This window comes from Salarias fasciatus, chromosome 5 (genome assembly GCF_902148845.1).
Source record: "Salarias fasciatus chromosome 5, fSalaFa1.1, whole genome shotgun sequence".
NCBI classification, from domain to species: domain Eukaryota; kingdom Metazoa; phylum Chordata; class Actinopteri; order Blenniiformes; family Blenniidae; genus Salarias; species Salarias fasciatus.
In genome coordinates, this window is record NC_043749.1 from 6,901,954 (window position 1) to 6,916,755 (window position 14,802).

General features: G+C 45.7%; 1 protein-coding gene across 7 annotated transcripts in view; it reads left to right on the plus strand.

Moving 5' to 3' along the window:
• The window catches only part of sulf2a (sulfatase 2a), a 33,874-nt gene that overhangs the window by 10,473 nt on the left and 8,599 nt on the right, over positions 1-14,802 (plus strand). For 4 of the 7 annotated variants that reach the window (XM_030091194.1, XM_030091198.1, XM_030091199.1 and 1 more), the window contains exons 2-5: positions 11,939-12,209; positions 12,948-13,187; positions 13,278-13,429; positions 13,675-13,844. In XM_030091194.1, the coding sequence (XP_029947054.1) occupies positions 12,011-12,209; positions 12,948-13,187; positions 13,278-13,429; positions 13,675-13,844 (761 nt within the window). In that variant the 5' untranslated portion in view covers positions 11,939-12,010. Of the gene's footprint in view, positions 1-7,731; positions 8,096-11,938; positions 12,210-12,947; positions 13,188-13,277; positions 13,430-13,674; positions 13,845-14,802 lie in introns of those variants that run through there. The other 3 variants (XM_030091193.1, XM_030091197.1, XM_030091195.1) reach the window with 2 other exon arrangements.

Sequence of the window (14,802 nt, forward strand, 5' to 3'; positions counted from 1 at the left end):
CGCTAATTAGAACACAAGGATGATGAACCCGATCGAGGTCCTGTTAATTCATGTTTAATTGAAGAGAGAAGGAGGAATCGGGTGAGAACGACCGTTTTGCAGCATGTAGAGAGCATTTTGAAGAGGACATAATCAAAATGTGAACGTTTTTTTTCACCCGTGGAAAATCGAGCAGTCAGTATTTGGATTTTTTTTTCCCCCCACATTGCGTCTCAGTGTGACCAATTCACCAGCACAGTCGCTGAACGGTCTCCCGGCTGCTTCAGTGGTAAAGGCCACTGAAAAGTAATCACAATGTCCTCTCCCTCGGAGCGCCGCGCGGGATTTCATTTCTGCCTCCATCCTGTTACGTTCCGGCTGCGGATCTAGGAGGGGGGTGAGGAGAGTGTGTGTGGGGGTCATGATCACACCCACCGGGGGTCCGACAGCTGGCTGCCTTTCTGACAGGAGTCTAATGGAGGGCTAATAGGAGAGAGTCAAGTCCCAGAGACCACTGCTGCGACCTTGACATGAGCCCATTGAGGGAGGTAAAGAGGAGGAGGGATGGAAAGGTGAACAGAGACTGACAGGCAGGTGCTTTAAATATTTTTTTTCCACTTGTTGCTCTCTTCCCCTCCCTTGACCTTTGCTTACCTCTGTTGTCTAGTTAGTGATTCCACAGTAAACGTTTTACTCCGCCACCCCCCCCCCCCCCCCCCCCCAGGCGGCAGGAGATTCACGGTTAACCGAGTGTGTCCGCCTGCTGGGGTGTAACTATGAATACGAGAAGGTTTTTGGGATATTCTCAAGATTTATTTTTTCCAGCGTTTCCTTTATATTATTGCTTTGTTGTTTTCTTTATTGCAGAAAAGATTTTCAAGTGCATTTTCCACATTCCGTTCAGCTTGGGGGAATAATCATTGAGATTACAGCAGTTTGATTTTTTTTTTTTTCACTGCAATAATTGAACTTTTCCAAGTAGCAAAATTCAGGTTCCAATAAAGTTTACTGCTGGTAGTTTGTTTTAATGTTTGATGGCTTTGATGACAGATTGAGCCCGTTAAGCATTTTATTCTGTTCAGCTGTTGCAGAACAACAGGATCCATCGCCGGAGTCACCTGACCTTTTATGGCACCGACAGCGTATGTTTGTAGTTAAAGAAAACGCTTTTGCTCGGGGAATAACTTAATTACAACTCAATGTAGCTAATAAAGCAACAAGTTTGATTATTACAAAACAAACAATTCATTCTCACTCTTCTTCTGTATTAAACAGACATAAAATGAGATATATGGACCCAAAACACAAGGAGTCTCTAATGATTTTACTGCACTGGATTGTAAAAAAAATCCCTTCAAACAAAATTATGATTATTTGTGTTTAGCAGAAAAAGATTTAATTGATCCTCTCTGTGCGCATGAATACCTTTCCTATTAATCTCTCTTTGTCAGAAATCAGACGGTTCTCAGGCCTGCAGGGACATCCAATAAGCGTTATCCATGGTGAAGAGAGAGCCACTACTGTCTGATCAATCTGAGCTCTCATTAAAAGGCTGCCAAGCCCTTTGCAACCCGATACAATATCAATACTGTAGCACCACAGAGAGACCTCCAGAGCTGTTAGGCAAGCCGCTGGCAGCTTAACTGTCATTACAGGGCGGGCAACATGCCAGAGACCCCCTTCATGGGCCACTTAGGCTCCCCCCATGGTCCCAAACACAGGTCAGGACAGACAGATGGGCTGTCTGGGCAGCTGTCCCAGAGACGAGGCCGAGAGAGATAGATACCGACCTGTAGAGGAGGAGACAGCCAGACCTCTCTCACAATGTGTGTGTGTCTGGGGGGGGGGGGTTGTTGATATGGACTGTGTGTTGAGTGCGTGCAGCTACACGAAGCTGCGGTCTCACCCGAGGCTCGTTTGTTTGCAATTAGCGTTTTCCGTGCGAGTTGTTCTGTGTCACCAGCGAGGATGACGACGAGGAGGGCTGCTCATGTTTGTGTTTAAACCGAACAAAAAGACCAAGACTTTGGTTAAGAAGCACACTCGGTGAAGAGCGTTAGGGGTTAGAGACTTTTCAAAAATCTGCGTTCTGGCATATCGCCCAGGATTCCTGCTGGGAAAAACCACAGGCACTGAATAGCACTCTGTGGTGATTTCTGAGTTGAGCAAACGGGGAGGCGGAGGGGGGGAAATATAAGTGGTCTTACATGGAAAGGCTCCGTAATTCAGATCATTGTGCGGAGGTCTCCCCTCTGCGCTCCGGCCTGAACCCCCTGTGTGGTTCCGATAGGGGAGGGGAAAGATCTGCGTGTGCGTCTCTAAACCCCCAGTAATCCGCTGACAAAGGGGCCGAGAGAAAGGCAGCCAGCGAAGGTGGGGGGGCGAGGACAGAGAATGGGAGGAGTGAAGAAGTAAAGAAGCGGTTGTTGCCTCTCCAAACCCCAAGGGTGTGCTTAACATCAGATAAGATGGTGCTCTGTGCACCCGCGGGCCGCTGGCACCCCTCAGTAAAACATCCCCATGCTGTGTAAGGCCTCTTTTGAGTTGTCAAGAGCCATTGTTTATCAGCAGAGTGGAGGAATCTCCAGTCCACAGAAGTGATTACTTCTGCTGCAGCTCAACTGTAACTTCCAGCCAGTGTATTGATTTATCTGGGCCCGTCAGTAATTTATTCAGCAGCAGTTGTTTACTGAAAGTTGAAACCGATATTGTCTGTAATCATCATTAAGTCAGGGCCATTAGGAGCAGTTCCCACTGCAGGTGCTAATTTGATGATGGGAGAGAAATGGCATGTAATTAAAACACAACAGATGACAGCTAAAAACCTATGAGTCCTCTGGAACCAGATCTAATTTTACCCGCACGTGCGCGGATTGCAAACTACAGATGCCCACCATTATTAAGAGAAATCACTGCAATATCGTTTGCGCCTAAACATCGCCATGTGTATCCCCTCGCTGAGTTCACCGCCCAGCTCTGAGCAGCTTGTGTTTTGAGCGATGCTTGATTTCTCAGCGGTGCGGCAGTCACACAAAGTCATCCAGAAGTCAGTTGGCTGCTGCGAGGTCTCAGCGAGGTAGTTAGGTTGGCGGAACAATGGGCCCCGGCTGATTTCTCTGTAATCCATTTAGTTGCGACGTGACACACTGTAGGGGGGCTTTGCCTCTGGTCAATAAGTGCCAATAAGAAACAGTCATCACTCAGCGGGCTGCCCTGTCCACCAGCTTGCTCACTTGTTTCAGCTGTCAACCCCGGTGTCAAAGGAGCTGGCGATTGCGCCGCGCTTTCGGACGCATCGCAAATGGCTTTCCCATACAAACCTGAATAGGACAGGAAAGGCAAGGACACTGGCGGACTGCAAAGCAGGCGCATTTCCCTCCGACGTCTGAATAAACCCATCTGAAGTGAAACCACAGCCACGTATTTGCAAAACACCATTGACAGTTGCTCATTCACTCAATCCTAAACCCCTGGAGGTGGGGCCGCGGGGGGGTTGAACCCAATTCCGAGACAATCGGGGCTCTGTTTGTGTTTTCTCTAACACCTCCGTGTTCTCTTTAGGCTCTCATGGAGCGTACCGCAGGGGTGCGGGGAGGGAGGGCTAAATGCCGTGACCCTACCGTGGACCCGAACTGAAGCCCCCTAAAAAAAAAAAAACCCTACAGACCACCACGCTAGCCCGACATGCCTCTCGGTTGCTGCTGGAAACAGAACGAGCGCAGAGTGGTCGAGTGTGCAAACGGGCGTCGAAGATGATGAAGGCTGATTTCAGGCATCAAAACACCGTCTCTGCTGCAGGTTCTGACATTGTTATCTGTGATGTGACGGCAGTCCAAGCTCATTAGAGCGAGAGCCTGTACCGAGCTGGCTTGTTACACCTTGAGGAGACGAGAAAAATGAAGTAAAAGGGCAGACAGTAGACGTGTGACGTCCCGCTAATGCTGTCTGGGCCAAACAGTTTGAGAACAATATAACAATATGAGGCTCTTCATTTCCTGCAGATGCAGAGATAATTAGCCTAACTGTTGTTCTCTCCTTTTATGTCCCCTTGTTGGAAAGAGAAGTTTGAAGTCTCATACACAGAGTGTGGGAGTGTTTGTGAGCCTGTCTGTTGCTCTGTTTGCATGTGTGTATATGTGTGTGTCTACATTTATAGTCAACAGAGAAGACCCGGGGAGTCTGTCAGGGCTCTTTGTTCTCCAGCAAAAACACATCCCGACTGGGCCTTTTGTCTGAAGTGACACCATCATGCAGTCTCCTTCTCCTTCTACCTCTCTCTCTGAGTTTATCCACCAAACCATTCAGGCAGCATCCCATCACTTTCTCCCTTGTGCGTTGAAACTATTTAAAAGATAATGGCCACTGTGCATTATGGAGCTGCAGAGGTGCAGATGATTTTTTTTTTTCTCCTTCCACTTTCATCTGGGTGTGGACCGAGTTCTGTGACTCTCTGAGAATATCCTGACTGCCACAGGACCACGGCAGCTTCTCAGGTTGTGTATTCCCATTTATAATTTACCGCTTTGTTTGTTCATCACCCAAGTTAATTTAATTTACCTGGCTTGCTGTGCTGCATAGCAAGTTCCTCTTAAAGTCTGAGCTCTCTGCAGGCCAGTCAGATTCATCCAAAACAAACAAGAGGAACAGTTCATCTGAAGACCTGGCCAAAATGTCATTTCTGTATTCAGTGAATACAGCAAAAGCGTCATGTAATGGGAGAGAAAAATGTATGAAGATTTGATGTGTGGATGTGTGTTTACAAGAGAGGGAGAGACAGAGAGAGATCCATCCAGAACACATCACAGCTTCACCTTTTTCCTCAGAGCAACCGCCTCGCTGCAGGATTAATGAGGTGCTAAGCGCTAAAATTACACACATTCATATTTCACCATCTGGCCGGCACATTCCACATAGTATTAAAGGTTAGGGAGGAATATTGCGTATAAACAAGAGAGGAATCGCACATTTCAGTGCAACCAGTTGAACTGTGAGTGCAGAGGGAAATACTTCACACTCGAGTCCCTTCATCGCGGCAGAAATCTCATTTTCTTATTTTTAAAGTCCAACTGCTGCTCTTTTGTGCCTGCGTATTCAAACAGAAAATTGCTGTGCAGGTTCTGACTGTCATCTTAAAATGTCTGCTGAGTGCGGAGCTTATCAGAACCTGGGGGAAATCTAAATTAAATCTTCTCGGTGAATGGGATCAGCCTCCACATTATCTCTTGTCATTCTCAACTATTAAAGTTAGTTATTAGGAAGTAAAGGCACATTTATCAAAAGAATATGCAGACGCGGTTTTAAACCAAAGAGCAGCGGGAGAGTTATTGAATATGATTTCAGGGTTATCTGTGAGGCGCGCAGTGTTTGGCTGGACCATGCTGACCTGTTAAAAGTCATTGTTTTCAGGCGGCGTCTCGCCAACAGGAATACCGGTCAGCCGCTAGTTTAGAGGTTACTGGCTGAAAAGTTAACCAGAGACACTGACTGTATGGCTTTTTTTTCTCTCTCCCTCTGTATCCATGTAGTCTAGTCACATTTACAAAAGTTGAATTTAAAAAAAATAAACCCACAGATTGCCTGGATCCATTTCAAGGACTGATGGTGTTTCCATGGAAAAACTGTGAAGTGTGACTGTTCTGACTCCCAGAGAAATAAACACACCTGAAATGTTTCCCAGTTTTATGGAACTGAGCTTCTCCATTTGAAATAATATTTCTTTTTAACGTACCCTGTAATGTCCTTATTTTCTCCCAGCTCAGCTCGACACGGTGGCTCTACATTGCCCAACTATAAAAACAGCAATAACTACAAATGAGTAGAAGTGAAGTGTAGATTTATTTCAAAACCACATTTTTTTTTCCTTTCTGAACTTATGTAGTTATGAAGGTTGCCGTTTTTTTTATTGATTTTGTTGGCTTTTTAACCATGTCATCTCAGATTTTCCCTGATGGCAATTTTTTTCAAGTTCCCCGCTAAATGAATGCTAAATAAGTCTAAAATGTTTTAATTTAATGACGTTCGAATTGAACTCTGTGGAGAGTTGCATGATGTACATCAGTAGCACCGTCAGATGGTGTAATTTTTTTGTTTTTGTTATTTCTTTAAAATGGTATAACTTGTTTTTTTTTGGTTTTGTTTTTTAAGATAAGACTGTAGGAAATGAATGTGGAATATTTTTGTTCTATTGCAGTAGTTTAATACAGTAATACCTTGGGTTATCAATAAAGTGTGATTGCCAGCATGCCCTGCTTATAATTGCAATGCAGAACTAGAAAATTAAAATTTAATTTAATCAATATAAAATGTAATGTGTACCCTGTTTCATAATTATTATAGTTGTTTTTGGTTTTTTTAGCATACTCAGATACATTCAATTTTCATAGTTTTTTTTTTAATTCTACACTTGGACATTTTCTGCTAAATTAAATTCTGACTTGATGGAAATCATCTAAATAAAATCCCAATTGCACATTTAATTAATTTCCGCCTCTTGGTTTCTGCATCTTAAGTTTGAAAAGTATTTAAAAAAGGAAAGTGCAATTAGTCTGTGAAGCACTGAACAGATGATTACGGCATTTCTCACATTATGCCTCTATTTGCCTTTTCCCAGGATATAAGGTTGACGTCTGGGATCTGCTATTACTGTCACGCAGACAAGCAACAACCAGGCCAAGCTACCAGTTCACCCTCTTTTTTTATTTTTCTATCTTGACTGGACAACTTAATTAAAAAGCAGCCGGCAAAACATACCCTTAAAATGGAAGAGGGTGCAATATCTCTCAGTTTGATTGTGTTGATGTTCACAACATCACTATAGCAACCAGCTGCAGTACGGTCTGCTCTGGAAGTGAAAACCAGAAAGCGGAGCTGCTACGGTGCAGCAGAAACTCGGCTCTGCAGCACAGGCGGCAGTCAGAGGGGAGCTTCAGGATGGCTGATAGCTACACAAATCTTTTGACACCAGGAAGCATCGCTGGTCCCCTCATAAAATGCATCATGAGACCCCCGCTAGCCGTCCGCTGTCCTTTCGCCAGGGTGTGAGTCATGCCCCGAGCTTAACTAACTGTCTCTGCTTGCCTACAACGCTGGAGAGGATTATTTTTCACCGCCGAAGTCCTATCTTGGCCTTGTGCAATTTTGGCAGGCTCAACTCGTTTCATAATAAAAATGCATCAAAGGACGATGAGAAAACAATGTGACGAGGTGAAAGTGGCTGCTCGTGTTGAATTATTGTGTTACTATCCCCCCTGACTCTGCAGCTGCCCTCAGCTTCATAGATTTTTATTACAAGTTTCCAGCTGAGTGGAAACCAAAGAGGGAGAAGAGGGAGACTGAATATTGAACTTCATCAGGTGGCCGAGGCAATAAATCCAAACAGATGATGATGTGTGTCTGTATATTTCAAAAATCTGACAGTAACATGTTTACAATTGTTTCTGGTGCCCTCAATGTGTCTCATTGGAGCTGCAGTGTGGAAAATATGCTTATTGTTATCTTTAAATCCAACATCTAAGGATGTTATCCATCATTAATCGGTGCGATCAATGAGCCTGATCGAGAGTAATGACAGCACCTCCCGTTCTGACTCCGTGAATGTGATGGTGAAGCGAAGATTAGAAAACAAATGAACCGGAGATGAGGAACGACTACAAACCACAGGTTCTGATTATCATAAAAAAGGCATTCCATACTGTATTGCGAATTGCAAACCCCTCCTTCCACTGGCACACACACACACATACACACACACACACACACACACACACACACACACACACACACTTCTCTGAGAGAAAGTTACTCTCACATAGATGCATGCCGTGGCGCGATTTGCATCTGAATACCAACTTTTGTTGGTAAATTCAAGGGTCCTTGGAGATTTTGCACATTCTGTTCAGAGCCGGGCCGGCCAGTGGGAACAAAGTCACACATTAGCAAAGCCCTGCCAGCCTCAATTATGACCAAAGGGATTGGCTTGATAGTGTTGCAGCAGGCCGCATTCAGCTCTGGATGTGTCTATTTAAACTCTCCCAGCCACTTCCTTTATGTTGTTCAGCGCAAGAATATAGCGGATGGCAAATTCCTGTGTCAAGAGCAACGCAGTGGAGATATGGAGGTTAGCTGCTACTGCATTCTGTTTCATTCTGTTCTATTTTATATGGAAGCCTTGGTCTGTGAGTCTGGTTTTTATGTTTTTGGAAAAATCCATCTGCAATGGAAGTGCCTGGTCTTTGTTCTCTCCGCACTGCATGCCTAGAGGTTTTTTCTCTCTTTTTCTCACACTTGCTCTGCCTTTTTCTCTCAATCTTTTTGTGTCTCAGAATACTCGTGGTAGAGAGAGCCCAGTATCGGGCTTTATGCATTAAGAGACGCAGCTGATTAAATTGCCAGTGTACGCCATCACTCGCCCTCCTTCGATATGTAATAAATGTCTGTGTTTTTTGGGGATTTTTTCCCTCAGTTTTCTCATATTCTGTCTGTGTTTTGTGCCTTCTCGGGGGGCCGCAGATTGGATGAATCAGACTTTATGCCTGTTTCAAAGCCCAAGGTGTTTTATTTATAGGGGGAAAAGTACATTAACGCCTCTGCAAAGTCTTTGGAAGATTTATCAAGTACCCTCTCTTCCCTGCTTCCACCCCGCAATGTGGTACTTCACGTACAGCTGGGTGTTGCTGGGCAGCATAATGTATCTATCTGTCGATTCGGTCTGTGTTTTCATCCCTCCGCTCTTGCCACTGTCTTATCATCACGCCCATGCTGTGACATGGCCGGCTGTGTTGTCACTCCATTTATAATTCAGCCTTATCAATAAGAGATGGGAAGCATTAAGTTTTTATCTGGTGATGCAGTGCTGCTGTCTCTTAGAGCCTCTTTACAAGCGACTGACTGAAGAGCAAAACTTTTCCCTCTCCATTCTGACTTCCAGGCATCACTTGGCATTAGTATAACCTCAGATGATCCTTGTTCCGTATACATGCTTTTAGAAGCTTATTCTCTATGATCTCATTCCGCTAGCTTACTCCCACTGCCTTCCTCTCCCAGCCTCCAGCCTTTAATGAGTTTTGCTGAGAGTTATATTTACTCGTGTTGTCTCGTGCTTCTGTCTAAATTGCAAAAAAAAAAAAAAATTCCCCCCTTTCATTCTGTCGTATCAGGCTGAATCAGCACTGTCTCCTCATAGTTCACTTAGTGCAAAAAGCTGATGTGGGCAGAGCTCTGTCAGGAAAACCGGCTGTAAAATCATCCGCGTTTACAGAAACAACATGGATTTTCCTGCTTTTTAAAACGCGTACAAACCGTTACACTTGTCATGACTGAGATGAGCTTCACTCTTTGTCCATCCCTGTTTTTTTTTTTTTTTCCCAATCGTCTTCAAGGTGGAACGGCTTCTGTCTGTTTAGACATCCGGGTTTCATCTGCTTCTTTCTTCGTGGTTTTATGTAGCATCTGCCACCCAGAGAGATAAACAATACGTGTAGATAAAAGAGCGAGGGAGAGCGAACAAACTGGAGAGAAAGAACTGTATGTGTCAGTTGGAGCTGATAAAAGCCTGAAAATCCAATTAGTCCTCAGTATCGGGGAAGGAGGAGGCCCCATGGGAGCAATGTCAGGAAATATCCAGCACCATAGCATGACAATAACACAGCATTTACATACTTGTCTATTGATGGATTTGCGTGGTGAATGGCAGTGGATGTTTTCTTGTACGTCATGACTATATTTGTTAGTCTCCCCTGATGGAGGCGAGTGCTGAACCTTCTATGCCAGAAATCGCTCTTAAAGAAGAGCCAGTGGTGGAGGGTGGAGGGTGATCCAAATTTCAGCACAATGAAACATTCTTTATTGACTGTTGATGTCCTGGATTTCATTTCGGTGATAAGGAAAACACCACTGAATGCAGATGGAACTGGTTAAATCAGTGTTTTTCTTTGTCACAAGGGTCCTTTTTTGTGGATTTCCTTGTTGCTTGTGCCTTGTTTTCATCCCATGCCAGAAATGAAAAGCGGGATGCAAGCCGGGAATGAACATGAGAAAGAAGCAAGGACAGTTTCAAACAGCACAGCGCTTCAGGTCAGAGCTCACGAGATCCTCCAGGGAAGAGCCTCACGTCCTGGGAGGAGGAAACCGCGGCAAACACAGCTGCTGCTTCGCGTCTAATCCGCACGTATTCACTTGCTGGTGGTGTGCGCAGTCTGTGCAGAGCCAGCCCGTGGAGGTGGGTGGAGGACAAGTGGGTGTTTGTGTGATGGAGAAGACCTTAATGAGCACAATCTGGACAACAGCACACGCCGGAGAGGAGCGGGGGACTTTGTATCAGAGCCTCCGCTCGCTTCGTCTGCTGTGTGGCTCTGCATGAGGGTAAACATAAACAGGAGTAAAGTTCGTTTGCAGTATTCATCTCTTCCCTAAATGATTAATATGTTTGTGATTCATGCTTTTAAGGGGCTTTGCTCTGTCTTTGATGAGCGTCTCGGCTATGTGCGTGCGCCCAGACACAGTTGTTCATTTGCTCCTGCTTTATCCCTGTGTCAGCCTGGATTCCGTTCAGGCTGCTGTTATAAGGACGAGTTGCGGTCCCAAAAGGCAGCGCGTGCTGTTGTGTTGTTGTTATTGTCTTCATCTTCAAACGGGATCCGCTCTGGCCACATACTCCTGGTGGACTTGCAGAGACGCAAACACGCACTCCCCAAACCCCCACCTTTCCATGGCAGCGGAGCGTCTCTGCACTGCTTGTAAATTGTATTTATGATTACGATTGCTGGAGTGTGTAGCTGCTCTGATTATGTGTCATCATAAATTAGCCACAACATTTCAGTGTTTTGCTTTTGCCGCAAGTATCAATTGAACACTAAATATAGGACACCGGCAAGCTCACTGAGTACCAGTTATTCATTTGTACACAATATGCATTCTCACCTTTGATTGAAGGAGATGTAAATATTATAATCATAAGATGAGTCGTCCCTGCTCCATCTCAGGAGCTTGACAGGCACTGAACATGAGTAATCTGCAGTGTATTTGATTAATACTGCTGTGCTGCAGTTTAATTGCTTTATTTCCAGCTCCAGCAGCCATTGTTTCTCTAGTTTTATTCGAACGTTAATTTAGCTTCACAGCAGAAAGTCAGGTAGCTCCTGCTGTGTGTTTGCAGGGGAGAATAACCAATAGTTGCCATGGTAAGCGCAGAAGGGATGTATTGTTAATGAGGGAGAGTTATTAGATCGCTAATAGGATTGAAGTGTGATTTTAGCAAACTGCTTGTAGAGATTAATTAAGAAAAGGCTCAATTTACCTCGCGCTTGACTCTAATTGTTGTGTTAAAGTTATGCAAAGGGAGGAGAAGTTCTCATTTTCTGTAGATCTACCAGCTGCTCGTGTCTATTGACCTTGCTGATGTTGAAACATTAATTTTGCCTGCTTTTTAAATGCAATTACTTTTTTTTTTGGTATACATAATGCATTTACTTGTGATGATTTTACATCAGCATTTTCTATAGAGTCTGCCTCCCTCTTCACGGCGTCGCCCTGTGCATTGACCCCTATCTTCATTTTCCTTCTCTCATCCCATCTCTCCTTCACCTCTGGCCCACAACCCACCTCCCCACATCCCTCATATCAACACTAACCCTCTCTGGGGGAGGTGAGTCCTGAGCTGGCCCAGGGCCCAGGCCCATTAGCCCCAGCTTGGCAGCCATGTGCTCATCACCAGAGATCATTACAACCAGCCAATGACACCACTCTAATGCATCATTAATGATTGATTAACGAGCTGAGCTCAGCCCAAACGGGTGCATTTATATGGAAGAGCACCTCGTAATGGCTGTTCAAGGCTTGAATCTGCTATTTTCTGATGAGTGTGTACATCTGCGTGTGTGCTTGTGTCTATTTGCATGTGTTTGTATACGTATTTTATTCCTGTTGGTTGCTCTGTGTGTGTGTGTGTGTTGTTGTTCCTCAGGTTGACTGAGGGGAGTGCAGATTCCTCTCTGTGTTCAAAGAAAGGCTGAGGAGGTGACTGCAGGGTAGCGAGATGGCAGGGCGGGGGCTCTCCGCCCCTCTCCCTCTTCTGATTCTCTCTCTCGTCCTGGTGGGAGTCCTTCCTGAGGCGCATGGCTCCGGATACCTGTCCGGATATCGTCTGAGGTCGCGCTTGCAGAGGGACCGGCACGTCCGCAACATCCGGCCCAACATCATCCTCATTCTCACCGACGATCAGGACATCGAATTGGGTAAGACGCCCCCCGCCCCTCCCGATAATCCCTGGCTTTCTTTTATCTATTTGCTGTGTGACTCTGCATCTGCCTCTCTGTTTGCTTTGTCTCGGTGTCCCATGGGTATGGATATACCGTCCATGTGTATCCAACAGCATCAACAGGGGAAAGTCAACCTAATGCTGCCTCCTGGCACCACAACAACTGGCCCACTCAAAGTCATGTGCTCCCGTTGCCAACTCCTCCGTCGCTGGCATGAAATGAGGGCGGCCCATGGCTTCTATTGTCTGGTTGCCAAACCCTGGCCATCTCCCTACCCGCTTAAGTCCTTCAGCGGCGTATTGGGCTGGAGTGGCTGTATAATGGCCTCGGTGACATCCTTTGTCCTCCTGTGATCGCTACTGAGAAGACTCCCATTGAAAAGCGGGAATTTATGGTCAAGCATCTGTTTCCCCAAACAATCACCATCAGCCTGAAAAGCTTTTCCTACATAAGAATCCAAAAGGGCTACACTTTACCAAGAAGACTTACTCCCTCGTTTAATTTCCAACAATTCTTTTCCTCTTAATATTTTTGTTAAGACGACTCAAGCTCTGTGTTTATATGTTTCACTCTTAACCCTCTCCTTTTGCTCAGTCCCTCACTCTTATTCTTCTGCAGCTACTTTATATCCCCCCGGGGGATTTCAGTCCCTGGCCTTTGAGTCTCCTCTCACCCTCCTGTCCCCTCACATGAACTCCCCTCTTTCTCTCCCAGGCTCGATGCAGGCCATGAACAAAACTCGGCACATCATGGAGAAGGGCGGCACACATTTCTCAAACGCGTTCTCCACCACACCCATGTGCTGCCCGTCACGCTCCTCCATCCTGACGGGGAAGTACGTGCACAACCACCACACGTACACCAACAACGAGAACTGCTCGTCGCCCTCGTGGCAGGCCCACCACGAACCGCACACCTTCGCCGTGCACCTCAACAGCTCCGGCTACAGGACAGGTGAGCCCTGCGAAGCGCAGTTTCAAGATTCCCACATCCAGTGTGAGTGCCTGAATACGTTAACATACCGCTCACCTGTTCCTTTCTCAGCCTTTTTTGGAAAATATCTGAATGAGTACAACGGCTCCTACGTGCCCCCTGGCTGGAAGGAATGGGTGGCTTTGGTGAAGAACTCACGCTTTTACAACTACACGCTCTGCAGAAACGGAGTACGAGAGAAACACAGCAGCGACTACTCTAAGGTATTAATGCTCTCTGTCGTCTCCAAGATACATGACGCCTGCCTCTGCAGAATAGCTCCCTCCATGACGCAAGTAAAAGTTAAGGAAAATATTTTTAGTTTGTTTGGAGAAGTGTGGATTGCTGTGCATTTTAAGCATTTGACATTAAGATATCCGCATGTTTTCCGAACACAGAGCACTGCGCTCTTTCACTCCTTGCCTCACTCCTCTGACTGCCTGATAGAAAATCTTTACTTGCTCCACAGGACTACCTGACAGACATCATTACCAATGACAGCATCAACTACTTCCGTATGTCTAAGAGGATGTACCCTCATCGTCCTATCATGATGGTCCTGAGCCACGTTGCTCCTCATGGTCCAGAAGACTCCGCCCCTCAGTATAGCTCTACCTTCCCCAATGCATCACAGCACATGTAAGGAAATCAGTAAGCTTCAAAATGCCCTTTGATAGCTCAAAGTTTCAGGATGTTCTGCGATGGAACAGGCACAAGTCATTTCAAACTGACAAAAATAGACTGCTTTTGCCGATATGTTGTAAACTCGGTTGTGTTCCCTGGGACACAGCTGAGAAGCACAAGGGTACACTTTTACATTTTCACATTCACAGCTATTTGCACAGCGATATGAGTCATCCACACGTTCACGCTCCCTTTCATTTGACCCAGAATGACACAAATTCCATAATCTCAGCCCGATCTCATCTTCCTCCGTGTTCCTTCCTCTGTGTTGCTGGCAGCCGAGGCCTCTCCGTGCACAGCCAGTGTTTTGCTCCACTTTATTTGGCTCATGCGTTCACATCAGTGTTATCACCATAATGAGCCCGGCTCATTTGTAGCATTTTGCCAGACATAATCAAGGTGAGACATGAAGGATTGATATTTAATACGCAGGTAATGGATTTCTCCCACAAACGGACCACACATACGCACGTGCTTGACACTTCAGCCTTTGTCTTACTGACCCTCCCTTCTGCTGGCTGGCTGTCTGGTGCTGCCAGCTAATAGCAGACCAGCTATTGGCCTCTGGAGATGCATCCAAGGCCAGTAATGAGACTGCAGTTTCTACCCCCTCCTACCCTCTACTTGCTTCAACTAATCCCTCCAGCATCATTAACCTGTGCCACACAGGCTTTATACACAGAATATTCTGAAAAAATCCAGCCCCAGTGTCTTTGTGCAAACTTTTAATTGCTCTTCCTCCATAAATTTCCCGTCCCTGGGGTGATGTTTCCAAGAGTACCCTCTCTGGCTATTTTTCTCACTCCATCTACTTCTGTCCTTATCAAGCACCCAGAGAGACCTCGGCAGTAAAAGTCCAGCACTCCTCTGGTGATAAACCTTCTTCTCACCTTGGTACCTCACAGACCTACAG